This window comes from Erinaceus europaeus, chromosome 2 (assembly GCF_950295315.1).
Source record: "Erinaceus europaeus chromosome 2, mEriEur2.1, whole genome shotgun sequence".
In the NCBI taxonomy this organism is placed as follows: Eukaryota; Metazoa; Chordata; class Mammalia; order Eulipotyphla; family Erinaceidae; genus Erinaceus; species Erinaceus europaeus.
Window position 1 is genome coordinate 139,820,693 of NC_080163.1, and position 20,313 is coordinate 139,841,005.

Consider the following 20,313-nt stretch of genomic DNA (forward strand, 5'->3'; position numbering starts at 1 on the left):
CCCATGTTCAGCGGGGAAGCAATTACAGAAGCCAGACCGTCCACCTTCTGCATCTCACAATGACCTTGGGTCCATATTCCCAGAGGAATAAAGAATAGGAAAGCTATCAGGGGAGGGGATGGGGTATGGAGATCTGGTGGTGGGAATTGTGTGGAGTTGTACCCCTCTTATCCTATGGTTTTGTTAATGTTTCCTTTTTTTAAATAAATAAATAAATAAATAAATAAATAAATAAAACAAGGGGCAGGACGAAAGTACACCCAGTTGAGTGCACATTTTACCATGTATAAGGGCCCAGGGGGAAGTGGTTTTACAAGTAGTGAAAAGGGTCTACAAGGTGTCTCTCTTTCCCTCTTTGTCTCACCCACCCCTCTCATTTTCTTTGTCCTATCAAGTAAAAAGAAAAGAAAAATGGGGAAAAATGACCACTGTGAGTAGTGAATTTATGAAGCAGTCACCAAATCCCAGCAATAACCCTGGTGGGAAAAAACAAAAAGAAGAAAGTAAATGAGAGAAGAAGGCAAGGTGACAAGGACTGCCAGGTTATTTATACAAGGTGAGCAGGGAAAACTTCCTTGAGGTAATACTTCAGTGTGAGATGAGAGTGAGGAAATCCTGTGAGGTGCTGAAGGGAGAGGATTCCTGCAGGAAGAAATAATAAATGCATACACCATGATATAGGATTGAGGTTAGTCTGTTCTAAGACCAGTAGTTCTTGGTCAGCATGGCCAAGGAGGAAAGAAATAAAAGATGGGGGTGGGGTATAGCATAATGGTTATGCAAAGAGACTCTCATGCCTGAGGCTCTAAAGTCCCAGGTTCAATCCCCCACACCACCATAAGCCAGAGCTGAGGAGTGCTCTGGTTAAAAAAAATACATAAAATTAGAAGAAAAAAAAAAAGATGAGGCAGAGAGGAGATAGCATAATGATTATGCAAAAGACTTTTTCATGCCTGAGGTTTCAAGGTCCCGGGTTCTGAGTCAGTGCTTTGGCCATACCCCTCCCTCCCTTCCTTCCTTCCTTCCTTCCTTCCTTCCTTCCTCCCTCCCTCCCTCCCTCCCTCTCCTTCCTTCCTTCCTCCCTCGCCTCCTCTCTCCTTCCTTCCTTCCTTCCTTCCTTTCTCTGTATCTTTCATTCACTAAAATAAAATAAATATAAGAGGCCACATGGTGGTGCACCTGGATAAGTGCATATGTTACAATGCACAAGGACCCAGGTTCAAGCCTCCAGTCCCCACCTGTAGGGGGAAAGCTTTGCAAGTGGTGAAGCAGGGCTGCAAGAGTCTCTCTTTCCCTCTTGATTTCTGGCTGTGTCTAGCCAATAAATAAATAAAGATAATAAAAAGTTTACAAAAAAAAGACAGAAAATCTTTATTTTTAAAAAATAAAATAAAGGAGTCAGGTGGTAGCGCAGCGGGTTAAGCACACGTGGCGCAAAGCACAAGAACCAGCCTAAGGATCCCAGTTCAAGCCCCCGGCTCCCCACCTGCAGGGGAGTCGCTTCACAAGCGGTGAAGCAGGTCTGCAGGTATCTGTCTTTCCCTCTCCCCCTCCGTCTTCCCCTCCTCTCTCCATTTTCTCTGTCCTACCTATCCAACAACAACATCAATAATAACAACAATAATAACTACAACAATAAAACAACAAGGGCAACAAAAGGGAATAAATAAATATTAAAATAAAATAAATACAAATACAAAAAAGTGAGGTGTAAGAAAAAGAATGGACTGGTCATGATGGGCCTTGTAAGCCAGTGAGCAGTATGGATCTTGTCTTACATGTGATAAGCTTGAGCAGGGTAGGAAAGTGCTCAGATGTGCACAATAAAAAAAGTCTCTTTGGATTCCTGTGTGCCAAGACACTCACTGATGTGCTGACTGTTTTGGCCAGTAGAATGTCTGTGTCATCAGCTTAGGTGACAGTTGAGTCTGAGGAGCGGGGGTGGGGGAGTAATCAGCAGAGAAGAAAGAACACCATCACCTGCCTAGCAGCACACGATAGAAGAAGATGCTGTCATTAGCTTGCAACCCTCAGATCTAAGTGAAGACACCAGAGTGGACAACAAACTAATTATCCAGGGCTCAGCAGTGAGACTGCTGCTCCATCCCCCACACCTCATGCTGAACACAGCCTCAAATCTCAGAAAGACTGACAACTTAAGCAGTTTCCTCAGTGTACTGAGAGGAATCCCAGAGGGTAGAGTGCAAGACTTGTATGGCTGAAATCCCAGAGTCAATTCCCAGCACTGTAAATACCTCGTGGCCCTGGGACTCCAAAAATAGCTCACCTGGATATTGCACATGTTTTGTCATGCACAAGACCCAAGTTCAAGCCTGGTCCCTACTGCACTGAAGGAAATTTTGACGCTATGTTGTATTTTCTTCTCTCTCCATCTCTGTATCTGTATCTGAAAGCATTGACCCAGAATGGTAAAACTCAGTAATGACAATAAAAATGAAATAGGACCTAGGAGGTGGCAAGGAGTACAATGCTAGACTTGGAAGCATGTGGTCCTGAGTTCAATCTCCAGCATGCTCTGTGTCAGAGGGATGCTCTAGTTTGTTCATTCTTCCACACCCCCACATACTTATGTTAACAAATAAAATATTTTAAATTTTATTTTGCATTTATTTATTTATAAACAGAGCAGAACTCAGCTAGGATTTTTTGCCTTCAGGTTTATCGCTGGGGCCACGAATCCACTGCTCCTGGAGACTATTTTTCCCCCTTTTGTTGCCCTTGTTGTTTACCGTTATCATCATTATTAGTAGTGTTGTTGTTGGATAGGACAGAGAGAAATGGAGAGAGGTGGGGAAGACAGAGAGGGGGATAGAAAGAGAGACACCTGTAGACCTGCTTCACCGTCTGTGAAGTGACCCCCCTGCAGGTGGGGAGCCGGGGGCTCGAACCAGGATCCTTAAACTGGTCCTTGCGCTTCATGTCATGTGCGCTTAACCTGCTGCGCCACAGCTGGGTGCCCAGGCACGACAGTATTTTTACATAAACATTATGCTATTTTCCCTAGCCATATTTTTCCCTTTTTTTTTTAAAGATTTTATTATTTATTTATGAGAAAGATAGGAGGAGAGAGAAAGAACCAGATATCATTCTGGCACAAGTGCTGCCGGTGATTGAACTCGCGACCTCATGCTTGAGAGTCCAAAGCTTTACCACTGCGCCACCTCCCGGACCACCATCTTTCTTTCTTTTTTTTTTTTAATATTTATTTTATTTATTCCCTTTTGTTGCCCTCATCTTTCTTTTTTTAACAAAGATATAAATATAAGTAACAGCTTCTCAGGTGAAGCCCAATGTTCACACACACTATGAATCTATGAAGGCTTACATGGTCACTTTCATAGGGAAAAGTAACTGTCGGTCCTCAGAAGCCAGACAGAGTGCAGGCTTCCCACATAAAAGCAGGAAGCATGGAGGGCTCTGGGGCAAGGTGTGCTGCACACAGTATGTTGCTGCAGAAACCAGGTTTGACAAGCAGCAGAGATAAGCAGGTTCAGTTGAGCAGAGAGCTTGCAACTCTGAACCTGAGGCACAATGAGAACTCATATAGGCCCCTTTCTTCCTTCCTCCTTCCTTTCCTTCTTTCTCTATCCCTTTCTTTCTCTCATTCTTTCTTTCTTTTGTTCTTCCTTTGGCCATCAAGGCTATTGTTGGGGCTTGGTGTCTGCATGACTCTACCATTCGCAGTAACTTTTTTTCTTTCCTCTACATAGTGGGTAACAGAGTTAGAAAGGGACAGAGAGAGGGGAATCGGGTGGTAGCGCAGCAGGTGCACAAGGACCAGTGTAAGGATCCTGATTCAAGCCCCCGGCTCCCCACCTGCAGGGGAGTCGCTTCATAGGCGGTGAAGCAGGTCTGCAGGTGTCTTTCTCTCCCCCTCTCTGTCCTCCCCTCCTCTCTCCATTTCTCTCTGTCCTAACAACGACATTAATAACAATAATAACTACAACAACAATAAAAATCAACAAGGGCAACAAAAAAGGAAAATAAACATTAAATAATTTTTAAATAATTTTTAAAAAAAGAAAGAAAGGGGGGAGTCGGGCTGTAGTGCAGCGGGCTAAGCGCAGGTGGCGCAAAGCACAAGGACCGGCATAAGGATCCCGGTTCGAACCCCGGCTCCCCACCTGCAGGGGAGTCGCTTCACAGGCGGTGAAGCAGGTCTGCAGGTGTCTATCTTTCTCTCCTCGTCTCTGTCTTCCCCTCCTCTCTCCATTTCTCTCTGTCCTATCCAACAACGACAAAAACAATAATAACTACAACAATAAAACAAGGGCAACAAAAGGGAATAAATAAATTAAATATAAAAAAAAAAAAGAAAGAAAGGGACACAGAGAGGAGAAACACTGCAGCACTACTGCATCATTTGAGAAGCTTCCTCCCTGCACGTGCATCCATGTGTTCCAGGGCTCAAGCCTGAGTCCCTGTGCACAGTACTGTGTGCACTCCACTGGATTACTGGATGAGCCACTTACTGGCTTCTAATCCACTTTGTCCTACTTTAAAGTATCTGTTGTAGTTGTTGACTTGATCACAGTAAACTCTCTCTTTTTCTATATAACTAGCAACAAATAGGCAAGTGGGGGTGGGTGGTAGCCCACCTCGTTAAGCACACATACTATGTACAAGGACCCAAATCCCCACTTTCCACCTGCAGTGGGATGCTTCATAAGCAGTGAAGCAGGTCTGCAGGTCTCTATCTTTCTCTCTCCTTTTCCCTCTCGGTCTCCTTCTCCCTTCTCAATTTCTCTGTCCTATCAGATAAAATGGGGGGTGGGAAAAATGGCTGCCAGGAGCAGTGAGTTCATAGTGCTAGCACTGAGCTCTCGAGATAATCCTGGAAGCATCGAGAGAGAAAGAGACCATCACACCAAAGTTTCCTACAATGCAGCGAGGGCTGGGCTTGAAATTGGGTTACACACAAGGCAAAGCAGCACACTATCCAAGTGCGCTATTTCATCAGTTCACGGCCACCTCTCATGATGCTCCCATGGCCCACTTCGGCATGCTGATGGTAGCATGTGTGAGATAAACTAGAGCTTTGTCCATCTCTCTCACAACATGTGCTGGCAATGGGCAAGCATCAGTGAGTGATTACTTCACATAAATAGATGAATATTATGGATCACAGGCCTCTCCTAGTGAAAAGTAGCATTTGGAAGTGGAGAAATCCAGAAGCTCTATCCCACTTGACCATGAGAGTAAGGTTATCTCAAGGGCATGGGTAGAAATGTGGCCAAAACCTATCACATACAAAATTTCATCAGTCCTGGATCACTATTTCTTTTTTTTTTATAATTTTTTTCTTTTTTTAAAATATTTATTTTATTTATTCCCTTTGTTGCCCTTGTTGTTTTATTGTTGTAGTTATTATTGTTGTTGTTGTTGTTGGATAGGACAGAGAGAAATGGAGAGAGGAGGGGAAGACAGAGAGGAGGAGAGAAAGACAGACACCTGCAGACCTGCTTCACCGCCTGTGAAGCGAATCCCCTGCAGGTGGGAAGCCGGGGCTCGAACCGGGATCCTTATGCCAGTCCTTGTGCTTTGCGCCACCTGCGCTTAACCTGCTGCGCTACAGCCCGACTCCCCTGGATCACTATTTCTTTTCAAGACTTATTTACTAATCAACGCGTGAAGAGGAGAGAGGAAGAGAGAGAGGGAGACCAGGTGGTGGCTTACCTGGTTGACCACACAGGTTACAATGTACAGGACCTTGGTTCGAGCCCCCAGTCCCCACCTTCAGGAGGAAAGCTCTGTGAGTGGTGAAGCAGTGCTGCAAGAGTCTCTCTGCTTCTCTTCCTCTCTAACTCTCCTTCCCCTCTCGATTTCTGACTGTCTATCCAATAAATAAAGATAACAAAAATTAGAGAGAGCGAGGACACTAGAGCACCACTCTGGCATATGTGATGCTGAGGTTTGAATTCAGAACCTCAATTTACACATATGGTACTCTATCCCCTGTGCCACTTCCATCTGCCCAGGCTGCTTTTCTATTCTGATAGAGAGACAGAGAGGAGGTGAGGAGAGACACCACAACACTGGAGCCTCCCAATGCCATGGCATTCACATGTACTGCAAGGATGCAAACCTGGCCAGTGTCCATAGTGAGGTATGTGCTCTACCCAGTGAGACATCTTTCCAATCCAATTTGTTGCCATCTGTTTAAAAACAAAATGTTATAGAAAATGTACACCTAGGCCTAGGGAGATAGCATGATGAATATGCAAAAGACTTTCATGCCTGAGCATCTGATGTCCCAAGTGCAATGCTTAGTACCACCATAAACAAAACTAAACAGTATTCTGGTGTCTGACTCTCTGCCCCTCACATTAAAATAAGTAAAGTGTGCACCTAGCTTATCCACAGAGGTGGTGCTCTTCTCTGACTCAACACAACCAGTTTACTACATTATAGCTTCACTCATGTCCTGTCACATCAGATACATGCTCTCTAGAAGAAAGATTTTAAAAAAGAAAGAAAATCTCCTTTATCAATCCTGTCAACAGTTTTTTTCTTTGTCTGGACTTTCTGCCACCACTTTCCCATTTCTTTTTTCTTTTTTTATTTTCTTTTTATTTTTTTTTGTATTTATTTCCTTTTTGTTGCCCTTGTTGTTTTTACTGTTGTTGTAGCTATTATTTTTGTTGATGTTGTCATTGTTGGATAGGACATAGAGAAATGAAGAGAAGAGGGGAAGACAGAGAGGGGGAGAGAAAGATAGACACCTGCAGACCCGCTTCACCGCCTGTGAAGCAACTCCCCTGCAGGTGGGGAGCAGGGGGCTCGAACTGGGATCCTTAAGCCGGTCCTTGAGCTTTACGAACGTGTGCTTAACCAGCTGCGCTACCACCATTTCTTATACATACCCAACCTCCACTATCCTGGGAGCTAGGGAGAATGGAACAGAACATCTGTTTATTCCTCCAAACCCACTGTTTTGGCAGATCCAAGTATCTCTTTTTTTCTCTCTCTCACCACCACTTGAGTGTGCGTGTGTGGGGGGGGGGGTGGGAGGGGGGTGGTAGCTGCTGGGCTGCCACGCTGGGGACAGACACAGGTTAGGAGAGGGAGTCAATAGGACAAGAACACCCAGCTATCCTCTAAAGTACAATCCAAGGGGACTCACTCTCTGTAGTGGGACTACCTAGGGAAACTACCAGCTTCAGTAGGCAGGAAGCATGATGCCATTGGTTGCCCAGCTCCTGGTGAGCAACATTGGGCAACATCAAGTACACAATCCCTAGAATATATGCAAGCTGGAACCTTCCTCTCATGAGTATCCCGGGACCTGTAGTCTCTCTGTGAGAATTTTAATCATTTCCTCTTTTTTTTGCCCCCAGGGTTATTCCTGGGGCTCAGTGAATCCACTGCTCCTGGAGGCCATTCTTCCCAGAGGGGGGGAGAGAAAAGCAGACACCTGTAGACTTGCTTCACTGCTTGTGAAGCGACCCCCTCTGCGGGTGGGGGTGGGGGTCTCCAACCAGGTTCCTTACACTGGTCCTTGCACTTTGCCCCATGTGCACTTAACCCACTGCACTACCACCAGACCCCCTAATTATTTCCTTTTAAGGAGTTTTCTCTGGTCTCCAGTCCTCAGATTTGGGCCACTCCCTCTGTGCCGATCATTCTTGCTCCCTGGGAAATTTTCCAAAAGCACCAAGCTTCAGAGCAGAGCCTTTAGAGTTAAAGTTATGGGGATCAAAGAGTTTAGGCTTGAGAAGACTGAGAAGGTTATCTCGTGGGGGGGTGAGGGGTGGGGGGAGGGTGTCCTGCAAGAGGAAGCTAGGGTGAGGCTTGAGCTGAAAATGGGGTGGAGCTTTTGAACAAAGAGGAGATGGGAGGCGGGGGATTCAGTCCTAGAGGTTTCTGGACAAGCTGGAGCTACAGAAGCCACACAAGATAAGGTTGGTGTAGCCTCAAAAAACCCTGGTGCCAGGTCTTTCCTTGGAACTCAGACTTCCGGTGTCAAACAAAGAGACTGTTTTCCACTCCAAGTGACAGGGAGCCCAGCCGGCAGGTGAGTTATGGGTTCTTGGAAGAAGGTTGCTGGGTAGGGGCCTTTGCTTCCCTGGACATCACCCCATTTCCTTACACTCAGAGAAACCTACTGTCTGAGTTCCAAAAGAGTCCTGAGGCTGCCCAGATGTGTACTTAATTTACATCTCCTAAATTCCTCCAATCCTGCCCTAGGGAGGAGTAGCTGGGGTGGGCGTGGGATAGGAGGGTCTTTTCCTTAAACTGAGTGGTGTAGATGGATCAGGGAGGGAGTGTACCTGATATTTCTAGACCGAGTCCCCAGAAGAAAGACATGCAGACTGGGGAGTAAGATAGTAAGATAAGGGAGACACAAGGTCAGGGACACAAGGTTAACACCTCATTTCTACAGACCAGCTCCACCCCACAGCAACTACATAAGAGCAAGCACCTTAAATCCAGATCCCAGAGCTCTGTAGTGGGGGGTGGGGTGAGGAGTGGAGATAGAAATGTAGTCCAGGGGGCCCGCGGTAGCGCAGCAGGCGCTCACATGGTGCGAAGCCCAAAGACTGGGTAGGGATCCTTGTTCGAGCCCCCGGCTCCCCACCTGCAAGGAGGTCCTTGCTTCACAAGCGGTGAAACAGGTCTGCAGGTGTCTATTTTTCTCTCCCTCTCTGTCTTCCTCTCCTCTTTCAATTTCTCTGTCCTATCCAACAACAGCAATAACAACAATAACGGTAACAAAGTGGGAAAAATGGCTTCCAGGAGCAGTGGATTTGTAGTGCAGGCACCGAGCCCCTGCGATAACCCTGGAGGCAAAAAGAAAAGAAAAGAAAAAAAAAAAAGACATGTAGTTCAGGAGGGGGCAAGAGGAGGCTGTAGGCAGATGGGAATATGATGTGGTGGACAGGTTTCAGGGTCAAGGGGGACTCTGAAGAAGGAGACCTCCAGGCGCTCTGTCTTGAAGAGCCAGGCTGGGAGCATGGCTAAACTCACCAGGTTTGGGCCTCCACTGCGTTAGTGGGTGGTGGAAAGAAAGGCGAGGGCGGAGGGACAAGTGCGCACCAGTGGGGGGGGGGGGGGCGGGTCCTCCCAGGGCTCAGAGGGCGAGGGTGGGTGGCGGATGCACTGCGCGGTGCGGCGGATCCCTGCGCGCCTGCCTTTCTCAGCGTCCGTCGGGTGAGTCTGTCCACCCTCGCCAGGTGAGCTGCCAGGTGATCTGAGTCGACAGTGGGGATCCCCTTCGTCGATTCCAGCCCCTTGCCTGACCATTTCAGGCTTGCGAGATCAGCCCCTGCCCGGCGACCCTGTTCTGCTCACCATGCGGTGCCAGAGGCTGGACGGCGCCCGCGCTGTCTGCCGGCTGTCGCTGCTGCTCCTGCTGCTCCTGCTGCCCTGGGCAGCAACCTCCACTGTCACCCCGTCAGGCGTCCTCGGCACCCCAGCTTTGCAGGAAGCTCCCAGCACCCGGAACTCGCTGGGCGCCGCCCCTGCTGAGACGGTAACGGGCGTGCTCAGCCCCCTCAACTCGTCTGATGCTCTGATCACCCCCGGAGTCCTGCGGGAGCGCGCCCGGGCCCTGATGCGGGCCTTCCCCCTGGTGGATGGGTGCGTAGGTGCTGCCTGGGGCGGGAGGGGGGCTGTCCTCTGTCCTCCTGGCTCCACCTCATGTCCTCATCCATCACCCAGGCTGCTCCCATCCTCCTCTCATACCCCCCTTTCTTAGGGGGAAACTCCCCAGCTCTGACTTCTTGGGGTCCTAGTGAAGTTTGTGTGGCAATGTGGGAGCCAGGCAGCAAAAAATGGCCTTCCTCTACCTGAATGAGCCGGTATTGCGCATGCGCAGGGCTCTGAGTATGAAAAATTTTCTAGGCCCCAATGCGGGGATACACACGCACACCCCTACCTTTAGTCCTGCAGGGACACACACACACACACACACACACACACACACACACACACACACCACACACACAACACACACACACACACACACACACACACACACACACACACACAACCTTTAGTCCTGACCTGACTCTGTCTTTACTTCTCTCCAGCCACAATGACTTGCCCCTGCTCCTAAGGCAATTTCACCACAAAGGTCTACAGGATCTTAACCTGCACAATTTCAGCCTCGGCCAGACCAACCTGGACAAACTAAGAGATGGTCTTGTGGGTGCCCAGGTACCACAGGGTCACACAGAGTGCCAGAGCATGGCTACTGGGGAGTGTGGGGACCGCAGGTACAAGTTTCACCGAGAAAGTTACCAGAGGGGGCCGGGTGGTGGCACACTTAATTGAGCATACATGTTACCGTGCTCAAGGGATCCCTTCCACCTGCAGAGGGGAAGCTTCAGAAGTGGTGAAGCAGTGCTGCAGGTCTTTCTCTTTCTCTCTCTTTCTACCTCCCCCTTCCACCTCAGCTTCGCTGTCTATCAAATAAATGAATAAATAACATATTAAAGAAAGAAACCAGAGTGACCCAAATGTGCTATGATGTGGATGTATGCTGAGGGGCTTTGGGATGAGCCACCTTGGTGGACACTCAGGTACCACGCACTAAAAGTGCATCACATTCTACCTCTACAAAATTGGGAGCTGTGTGGGCTGTAGAGGCTAGAAACCAGGGGTGCTCCAGAGCAGCCCCAGCCCAAGCCAAGCCCTGAACTTCCCTCAGTTTTGGTCAGCCTATGTGCCATGCCAGACCCAGGAACGAGATGCTGTGCGTCTCACCCTGGAACAAATTGACCTCATCCATCGCATGTGTGCATCCCATTCAGATCTGGAGCTGGTGACTTCAGTTAAAGGTAAGTGGGCTGTTGGTGGTATTTAGGGACTTGGTTGAACTAGTGGAACCCCTAGAACTGATCTTCTGACCTACCTGCCCCCAGCTTTGAACACCACCTTGAAGTTGGCTTGCCTCATTGGTGTGGAGGGTGGACACTCACTGGACAGTAGCCTCTCCGTCTTGCGTGCCTTCTATATGTTGGGTGTGCGTTACCTGACACTCACCCACACCTGCAACACACCATGGTGAGCACACAGCATAGCTGTATGGGCTCACCGAGGCAGGGATCTGCCCAAGCTCACACTGGGACCCAGATGAAGCTTGACCTCTTGACCTCTGGGGTTAAGCAATGATACTGTAGTGAGGAGGGAAGTAGGACTTCACAGAACAAAACTGGCCCCAAGCAAGACCTTCCTGCAGCCAGTTTTAGTCCTAGTTGGATCCTGCTTTTGCTCCAGGGGGCTGGCTACAGGGTTAGCAGGATCTGGGGTTCCTTTAAGCTCTTGTGGTCATTACCACTGTTCATAATGTCTCTTGACCATTCTGCAGGGCAGAGAGCTCAACTAAGGATGTTCACCCATTCTATGCCAATGTCAGTGGATTGACCAGTTTTGGTGAGGTGAGGACCTTAGTGTTTTTATACCATGCCCCATGACTTTTAGCCCTACCTGTTCTCTACAAATAGATGCATATGACTACTCCCCATCCCCACCCCACCCCACCCACCACCACAAGTATCCCTGACACCCTTTCCCAACCTGTCCTTGCAGAAGGTCATTGCAGAAATGAACCGCTTGGGCATGATGATAGACTTGTCCCATGTCTCAGACGCTGCAGCACAGCAGGCTCTGCAAGTGTCAAAGGCACCTGTGATCTTCTCCCACTCGGCTGCCCGGAGTGTGTGTGAGAACTCTCGGAATGTTCCTGATGATATCCTGCAGCTTCTGGTGAGAGACTGCCCTTGCAGTTGGAGGTTTGAATCACAAAACATTGACCTTGAGCTCCTGCTACCCTGACTTTCTTACAGAAGATAAAACTCTTCTGTTTCAGAAGCCCACAGTCTCTTTTTCACAAATAACAATTACCTTTTATTTTTTAAATATATTTTATTTGTTTTATAATTTTATTTCCCTTTTGTTGCCCTTGTTGTTTTATTATTGTAGTTACTGTTATTGTTGATGTCGTCGTTGTTGGATAGGACATAGAGAAATGGAGAGAGGAGGGGAAGACAGAGGGGGAGAGAAAGACAGACACCTGCAGACCTGCTTCACTGCCTGTGAAGCAACTCCCCTGCAGATGTTAGGCCAGGGGCTCCAACCAGGATCCTTAAGCTGGTCCTTGCACTTTTCACCACATGCGCTTAACCCACTGCGCTACCACCCAACCCCGTTTGTTTTATTTTAATGAGAGATATACAGAGAGAGAGAGAGAGAGAGAGAAAGAGAGACACCAGAATACTATTCAACTGTGGTTTATGGTAGTGCTGGGGATTGAACCTGGGACTTTGGAGCCTCAATCATGAAAGTCATTTTAAACTTTTTTTCCCTCTCTTTTTATTTATTTACTTATTCTCTTTTGTTGCCCTTGTTTTTTTTGTTTTTTGTTTTGCCTCCGGGGTTATTGCTGGGGCTCGGTGCCTGTACTATGAATCCACTGCTCCTGGAGGCTATTTTTCCCTTTTTGTTGCCCTTGTTGTGCTTGTTGTCATAGCTGTTGTTGCTGTTGGATAGAACAGAGAGAAATGGTGAGGGGGGGAAGACAGAAAAGGAGAGAAAGATAGACACCTGCAGACCTGTTTCACTGCTTGTGAAGTGACCTCCTGCAGGTGGGGAGCCTGGGGCTGGAACCGGGATCCTTATGCCTGCCCTTACGCTTTGCGCCATGTGTGCTTAACCTGCTGTGTTACCACCCGGCTCCCATTGCCCTTGTTTTTTTATTGGTGTAGTTATTATTGTTGCTGATGTCGTCGTTGTTGGATAGGACAGAGAGAAATCAAGAGAGAAGGCAAAGACAGAGAGGGGGAGAGAAAGATAGACACCTGCAGACCTGCTTCACCGCTTGTGAAGTGACTTCCCTGCAGGTGGGGAGCCGGGGGCTCGAACCAGGATTCTTCTGCAGGTCTTTGCACTTGCCATGTGCGCTTAACCCGCTGCATTACTGCCTGACTCCTACATGAAAATCTTTTGCATAAAGATTTTTCTCTCTCCTCAACCCTCACCTTTTATGTTTTATGGCTTTTAAAAATATTTATTTATTCCCTTTTTTTGTCCTTGTTATTTTATTGTAGTTATTGTTGTTGTTATTGCTGTTGTTGTTGGATAGGACAGAGAGAAATGGAAAGAGGAGGGGAAGACAGACAGGGGGAGAGAAAGATAAGAAAGATAGACATCTGCAGACCTGCTTTACCGCCTGTGAAGTGACTCCCCTGCAATTGGGGATCTGGACGCTCAAACCTGTATCTTTAACTGGTCCTTGGGCCACCTGCGCTTAACCCTCTGTACTACCGCCCAACTCCCATGTTTTAGGTTTTTTAAAAAGTATATTGATTTATTGATGAATGAGAAAGGAGGAGAAATAGAGCAAGAGCATCACTGGCACATGTGATGCTGAGGGATTGAACTCAGAACCTCATGCTTGAAAATCAGCATTTTATCCACTCCATCACCTCCTGGGCATGCTCCCTTTAAAAGATAGTAATTTGGGGGGCTAGGTGGTGGCAAGGCAGGTTAGGCACACATGGTGGGAAGCACAAGGACCGGCATCCCGATTAAAGCCCCCGGCTCCCCACCTGCAGGGGAGTCGCTTCACAGGCAGTGAAGCAGGTCTACAGGTGTCTATCTTCCTCTCCCCTCTCTGTCTTCCCCTCCTCTCTTGATTTCTCTGAGTTTCTATCCAACAACAATGACAGCAATAACAACAACAAAGGCAACAAAGGGGGGGGAAAAACAGCCTCCAGGGGCAGTGGATTCCTAGTGCAGGCACCAAGTCCCAGCAATAACCCTGGAATCAAAAAAAAAAAGATAGTAATTTTATTTGTTTTTAAGATAACCTTGGTTTAGAAGACTATTAACAGCTTACTTCATTTTTATTTTTTGGTAGTTGGGAGTCGATTTTTTTTTTTCCCTCCAAGGTTATTGCTGGGGCTTGTTGCCTGCACTACGAATCCACTGCTCCTGGAGACCATTCTTCCCATTTTGTTGCTCTTGTTGTGGTTGCTATTATTATTGTTGTTATAGCTGTTGTTGTTGGATAGGACAGAGAGAAGTAGAGAGGGGAAGACAGAGGGGGAGAGAAAGACACCTGCAGACCTGCTTCACCGCCTGTGAAGCAATTCCCCTGCAGGTGGGGAGTTGGGGGCTTTGAACCAGGATCCTTATGCCGATCCTTGCACTTTGTGCCCAGCCCTCAGGAGTCATCTTTTTTCTTTTTAAAGAATTTATTTATTTATTTATTCATGAGAGAGATAGAAAGAAAGAAAGAAAGAACCAGACACCACTCTGGTACATGTGCTGCCAGGGATCAAACTAGGGATTTCACAGTTGAGAATCCAGTGCCTTATCCACTCTGCCACCTCCTGGACCACATCTTTTTCTTTTTCTTTTTCTTTAGAGATAGAGAGGCAGAGAGAGAGTAAGGCCATTTTTTCCCCCCTTTTGTTGCCCTTGTTGTAACTTCGTTGTGGTTATTATTATTGCCCTTGTTGACGCAATTCGTTGTTGGATAGGACAGAGAGAAATGGAGAGAGGAGGGGAAGACAGAGAAGGGGAGAGAAAGATAGACACCTGCATACCTGCTTCACCGCCTGTGAAGCGACTCCCCTACAGGTGGGGAGCCAGGGGCTCGAACCGGGATCCTTACGCTGGTCCCTGCGCTTTGCGCCACATGCGCTTAACCCACTGCGCCACCGCCCAACCCCCAACATTTTATTTTTTTATCATCTTTTTTTTTATTGAATAAGGACAGCCAGAAATCAAGAGGGGAGGGGTGCTAGAGAGGAAGAGAGACAGAGAGACACCTGCAGCACTGCTCCTGCAGGTGAAGACCAGGAGCTTGAACCCAGGTCCTTGTGTGTTGTAACATGCACTCAACCAGGTGCGCCACCACCCAGCCCCAATTTTATTTTATTTTTTGAAGTGACAGGCCTTGTAAATACACAAATTCATTGCTTCCATGTCACCCTTCCCATTCTGTTTATTATGAAAGAGTTGGGGCCTTGAACACATACTTTCACTGCTCTGGGTCACTTTTTTTAGAAAGAAAAACCAGCAACACAAGAGGTTGTGTGATGCTCAAAGCACTGGACTCTCAAGCAAGAGGTCCTATCTCTTTCTTTTTTTTTCTTTTTTTGTCTCCAGGATTATGGCTGGGGCTTAGTGCCTGCACTATAAATCCACTGCTCCTGGTGACCATTTTTGTTGTTGGTGTTGCTGTTGTTGGATAGGACAGAGAGAAACTGAGAGAGATGGGGAAGACAGAGGGTGTAGAGAAAGATAGACACCTGCAGACCTGCTTCACCACTTGTGAAGCAACCTCCCTGCATTGCATGTAGGGAGGCAGGGGCTTGAACCAGGATCCTTACGCCAGTCCCTGTGCTTCGTGCCATGTGTGTTTAATTTGCTGTGCTACCGCCCGGCCCCCTAGTTATTTATTTTTAATGAGAGAGATATCAGAGCACTGCTCACCTCTGGCTTGAAATGGTGATTGAACCTGGAACCTTAAAGCTTCAACATGAAAGTGTTTTATATAATCATTATACTGTCTCCTCAACCTATCCCATTTCCTTTACACCGTGGCATGGAGAGGCTTTTTTCCTTGGACAAGGTCTTCTCTCTGTTCCTCCACCACATGGATCTGAGCTTTTGTCTCTTGCTGTGGAAGCTTGGTTATCAATGCAATCTATTTCCAGGCAGGTGTTCCCAAACACTAATGTAGCTTTGCTGTTGTGGGTAAAGAGCAGCACTGATCCTCATACTTCATACTCAACTATCTTTGCCTCACCTCTCTGATTTCTTCCTATTCCCCTGGACTCTTGAACTCCCAACAGTTGGGGCTTCTGGTTGTTATATATCCTCTACCCCTCAAATCCTGGATGCAAACTGATTTGGGGCTGAGCCTCCAATCACATAGACACAGAGATGGAATCTCCCCTGACCTCAAAGTTCAACAACAGGGCCAAACACCATCCTCATGGGGAACAGGTATTGTGCTAGGGGGTCAAGTTGAGTTTGTATTTGTCCTCCCTACAGAAGCAGAATGGGGGCATCATCATGGTGTCCTTGTCCATGGGGGTGCTCCAGTGCAACCTGTTAGCTAATGTGTCCACTGTGGCAGGTAAGAACCACCTGGGCCTTCTGAACAGCTCTGATTTGAATCTGAAAACATGGGGGAGGGGGCTCAGGATAGCCCCAGTTGTTTGACCCATCCACTGGAAGTAGTCACATCTACCCCAAACCTGGTGACAACCAAACCTTGATGCTACAAGGAACCAGAGCCACAGAGTTAATGCTTCAGTACAGGTGGGTGGAAGGGAGGCAGTCAGATAGACCTGGTACCAACCATTTGTGTGTCTGCATGAACTCCCAGAATGCCATGTCCTTGCCTCTGGCCAAGGTACTGGGCAACCCCTTTAGTCTCAGATCCTCCATGGGTTCTCAAGGAGACCAAAGTAGGGCTGGGAAAGGGTCCTAGTGGGTGTTCTGTGGTCTGCTCCATCTACAAGTGGCAGACTAGGCCAGCTGGGATGACTTCAGGTCAATCCTCAGGACCCTCAAGTGAGAATACTAGATACTAGCACATGACCTACAAATTACAGGAAGGGAGATCCTCCAAGTCAAATCCACACCTCCATCTCCTGCCCCAGAAGCATCACACTGCTGATTCTCCATTTCCCCAGATCACTTTGACCACATCCGGGCAGTCATTGGATCCAAGTTCATTGGGATTGGTGGAGATTATGATGGGATTCACCGGTGAGTGCTTCCCTGGGATTTCTCTATGCTGGCTCTATAGCAAGGGGACTTCTGGTCACCATTCCCACTTAATCATCACCTTTAAACCCTGACAGTCTTGGATTTTCTGGTCCATCTGACACTCTCACTCCAGAATCTGATTCCTGGACTCTTCTGTCTGTTGGTATCCCATTGGCCCATCTTTAGCCAACGAGAGCTTGTGTCCATGAGGTGCACCCACTTATCCCAGTGCCAGGGAGCCACTGTGTCTGAGCAGACTCAGCAAGGCTGGTGTGGGCTTCCAACCTCTCTGCCCAGAGCTGGGCCTGTGCATGCAGGGATTACCCCACTGCTTGTTTTCCCTGATTGCAGCCAGGGATTCACTGGGGTTTTGTGCATACTTGCACATAATTTCACTGTACCTGATGAACTAAGTTTATATTGGTATGTTTTTCAGATAGAAGGTGAAAGGCAGACAGGGAGGAGGGGAGGGATAGAGGGAGAGGGAAGAGAGAAGGAACATTGCTTCACTGGTCATGAAGCTTTCCCTTTGCATGGTGCTCCCACTGTGATGGCCAGGGACTCAAACCCAAGTCCTGTGCATGACAAAATGTGTGTTCTTCAGGGTGAACTATCTCCTGGTCCCCTTAACTCACTTGTTCATGTGTATTGTTTTGTTTTGTTTTAACTAGAGCACTACTCAGCTCTGGTTTATAGTGCTGCCAGAGATTGAACCTGGTATCTCAAGAACCTCAGACATGAAAGCCTCAAACATAAAAGTTGTCACCCCCCCCAAAAAAAAAAAAAAAAGAAAAAGTTGTCTCCCTAGCCATATATCCATGTCTTAAAAACTTTTGGAGGAGTGATGAGTGCACTTGGTTGAGGGCACATGTTACAGTGTGCAAGGACCCAGGTTTGAGCCCCTACTCCCTCCTGCAGGAGGAAAGCTTTGTGAGTGGTGAAGCAATGTTGCAGGTGTCTCTCTGTCTCTCTTGCTCTCTAGCTTCTCCTCTCCTCTCAATTTCTCTCCACTAATAGATATCTTTTTAAATTTTTTATTTATTTACTTATTTTGTCTCCAGGGTTATTGCTGGGGCTCAGTGCCTGCACCATGAATCCACTGCTCCTGGAAGCTTTTTTCCCCCCTTTAGTTGACCTTGTTTTTTATCGTTGTTGTGGTTATTATTGTTGTTGTTATTGATGTTGTTGCTGGATACGACAGAGAGAAATAGAGAGAGGAGGGGAAGACAGAGAGGGGGAGAGAAAGATAGACACCTGCAGACCTGCTTCACTACTTGTGAAGCAAGCCCCCTACAGGTGGGGAGCTGGGGGCTCAAACTGGGATCCTTAAGCTGGTCCTTGCACTTGCCACCATGTGTGCGTAACCCGCTGCGTTATTGCCCAACCCCAATAAATAAATATCTTTTAAAGAGAGAGATAGATAGCACTTTGGGAATGATGTCTGCACTGCCATGCAGACAACCCACTTGACCCCCAACACCACCATGGAAGGTACTATGGCAAAGGAGGAAGCTTCAGTGCTATGGTGTTTCCTGCTCTCTGTCTGCATTCAAATGAAAAAAAAAGTGACCTGGAATAGTGAAATCACACATGCATGAGGTCTGGACTCCACCAAAAACTAACAAGCTTTTCTTTTCTTTCTTTCTTTTTTTTAATATTTATTTTATTTATTCCCTTTTGTTGCCCTTGTTGTTTTATTGTTGTAGTTATTATTGTTGTTGTCGTTGTTGGATAGGACAGAGAGAAATGGAGAGAGGAGGGGAAGACAGAGGGGGAGAGAAAGATAGACACCTGAAGACCTGCTTCACCTCCTGTGAAGCGACTCCCCTGCAGGTGGGGAGCCGGGGTTCGAACCGTGATCCTTATGCCGGTCCTTGTGCTTTGCGCCACCTGCGTTTAACCTGCTGCGCTACAGCCCGACTCCCTCTTTTCTTTTTTAATGGAGTGAAAGGCTTAGAAAAAAAAAAAAAAGGCCTACATCTTAATGGTACCATTAACAGATATTTAAATAGGTTTTGGGGGACATTCTCCTGAAGGATGGAGAACAAGAATGAGTCACTCACTCTTGAGGTCTCCAGTTCCTATATCTGTATTGGGTTGGGAGTAAGTGGGCCCTGGACACATGGTATTAAGGTTCTGAGTCAGACTAGTGAACAGGGCTGAACTCCAGCAACTGACTGACAACCACACAGGTTCCCTCAGGGGCTGGAGGATGTGTCCACCTACCCAGTTCTGATTGAGGAGTTGCTGAGACGAGGCTGGAGTGAGAAAGAGCTTCAAGGTGTCCTCCGAGGAAACCTGCTTCGGGTCTTCACACAGGTGGAGAAGGTATGCATTAGTCTAAAGTAACTTGAGTTGTTTAGTGCTAATTTACCCAGTAGCATGCATACCTTGTTGTGCAGAGGTTCTGGGTTCAAGCCCCTGCACCAGATGGGAGGACTATGGACAATACCAGGTATACACAGATGGTGGAGCAATGCTGTGGTGTCTCTCATCTCTGTGTATCTCTCCCACCCTCTTCTCTCTCTTAAGTAAGGGATGGAAAGATTTGGTCCCAAGAAGTTGCTCAGCGGTGGTATCATACATGTGTTAGTCCATAGGTCTTTTTCTGGTACCACATAAAAACACACCTTAGCACAAGGACCGGTGTAAGGATACCAGTTCAAGCCCCTGGCTCCCCACCTGCAGGGGAATCACTTCACAGGCGGTGAAGCAGGTCTGCAGTTGTCTATCTTTCTCTCCCCCTCTCTGTCTTCCCCTCCTCTCTCCATTTCTCTCTGTCCTATCTAACAATGATGACATCAATAACAACACAACAATAATAATTACTACAACAATGAAAAACAAGGGCAACAAAAGGGAAAATAAATAAATATAAAAAAATACTTTAGTTTATAGATTGAGTAGGTGTGCTGTGCTGCCTGCAGGTTCGGGACGAAAGCAGTGGGCAGCTTCCCTTAGACGACAAAATCCCAGAGGAGCAGCTGGACAACACTTGCCACTCCATCCTGCCGAGTCTGCACCAGAAGCGTTATCTGAATCCAGACCAAAAACTCACTGAGACTCAGATGTATTGGAACCCCAAGTTCTCAGCTCAGAATTCTTTCTCAGAATCCTCCCCCAGCATGGCCTCTTGTCTCTCACTTTTGGTCATCCTTCCAGTCCTCATTCTGTGCCTTTGGGGAGCCAGTTAGTCCTGCCTGCCAGATGACATTAAGGCAGCTGCAGACACCCCAAAGTCATGCCATCTGCAGGCAGAATTATTTTCTGAAAATAAATGTTTTAGATAAAGAACCAGGCATAGTGTTCTATGTGGTAGTATCTGGGGAGGGGGGGCAAGGTTAGTCAACACTTATACCCTGACACCCTATTGGCAAGGAAGATAGCATAATAATTATGCAAACAGGGAGTCGGGTGGTAACGCAGTGGGTTAAGCACATGTGGTGCAAAGCACAAGGACCAGCGTAAGGATCCCAGTTACAGCCCCCAGCTCCCCACCTGCAGGGGAGTCGCTTCACAATCGGTGAAGCAGGTCTGCAGGTGTCTTTCTCTCCCCCTCTG

The 20,313-nt window shown here is 47.5% G+C and overlaps 1 protein-coding gene across 4 annotated transcripts; it reads left to right on the top strand.

Moving 5' to 3' along the window:
• Nucleotides 1-7,786: 7,786 nt before the first annotated feature.
• Nucleotides 7,787-20,046, top strand: LOC103108795 (dipeptidase 2). 4 transcript variants are annotated; one of them, XM_060185241.1, is made up of 11 exons: nucleotides 7,787-7,922; nucleotides 9,270-9,600; nucleotides 10,053-10,179; nucleotides 10,673-10,802; nucleotides 10,887-11,028; nucleotides 11,333-11,402; nucleotides 11,554-11,730; nucleotides 16,030-16,114; nucleotides 16,677-16,752; nucleotides 18,945-19,080; nucleotides 19,680-20,046. In XM_060185241.1, the coding sequence occupies exons 2-11, from the start codon at nucleotides 9,314-9,316 to the stop codon at nucleotides 19,944-19,946; spliced, it is 1,497 nt and encodes a 498-aa protein (XP_060041224.1). In that variant the 5' UTR covers nucleotides 7,787-7,922; nucleotides 9,270-9,313; the 3' UTR covers nucleotides 19,947-20,046. The 4 variants fall into 4 exon arrangements, with proteins under 4 accessions (XP_060041224.1, XP_060041225.1, XP_060041223.1 ...); XM_060185242.1 differs by having other exon boundaries at nucleotides 7,903-8,035; XM_060185240.1 differs by lacking the exon at nucleotides 7,787-7,922 and adding an exon at nucleotides 9,074-9,194.
• The last annotated feature ends 267 nt before the right edge of the window (nucleotides 20,047-20,313 follow it).

Excerpts from the sequence above, each read along its gene's own strand:
- LOC103108795 (XM_060185241.1), top strand. The coding sequence starts at position 9,314 with ATGCGGTGCCAGAGGCTGGACGGCGCCCGCGCTGTCTGCCGGCTGTCG. Across the intron at positions 10,803-10,886 it reads GCTGGTGACTTCAGTTAAAG|CTTTGAACACCACCTTGAAG; the intron begins GTAAGTGGGCTG and ends ACCTGCCCCCAG. Across the intron at positions 11,731-16,029 it reads ATGATATCCTGCAGCTTCTG|AAGCAGAATGGGGGCATCAT; the intron begins GTGAGAGACTGC and ends TCCTCCCTACAG.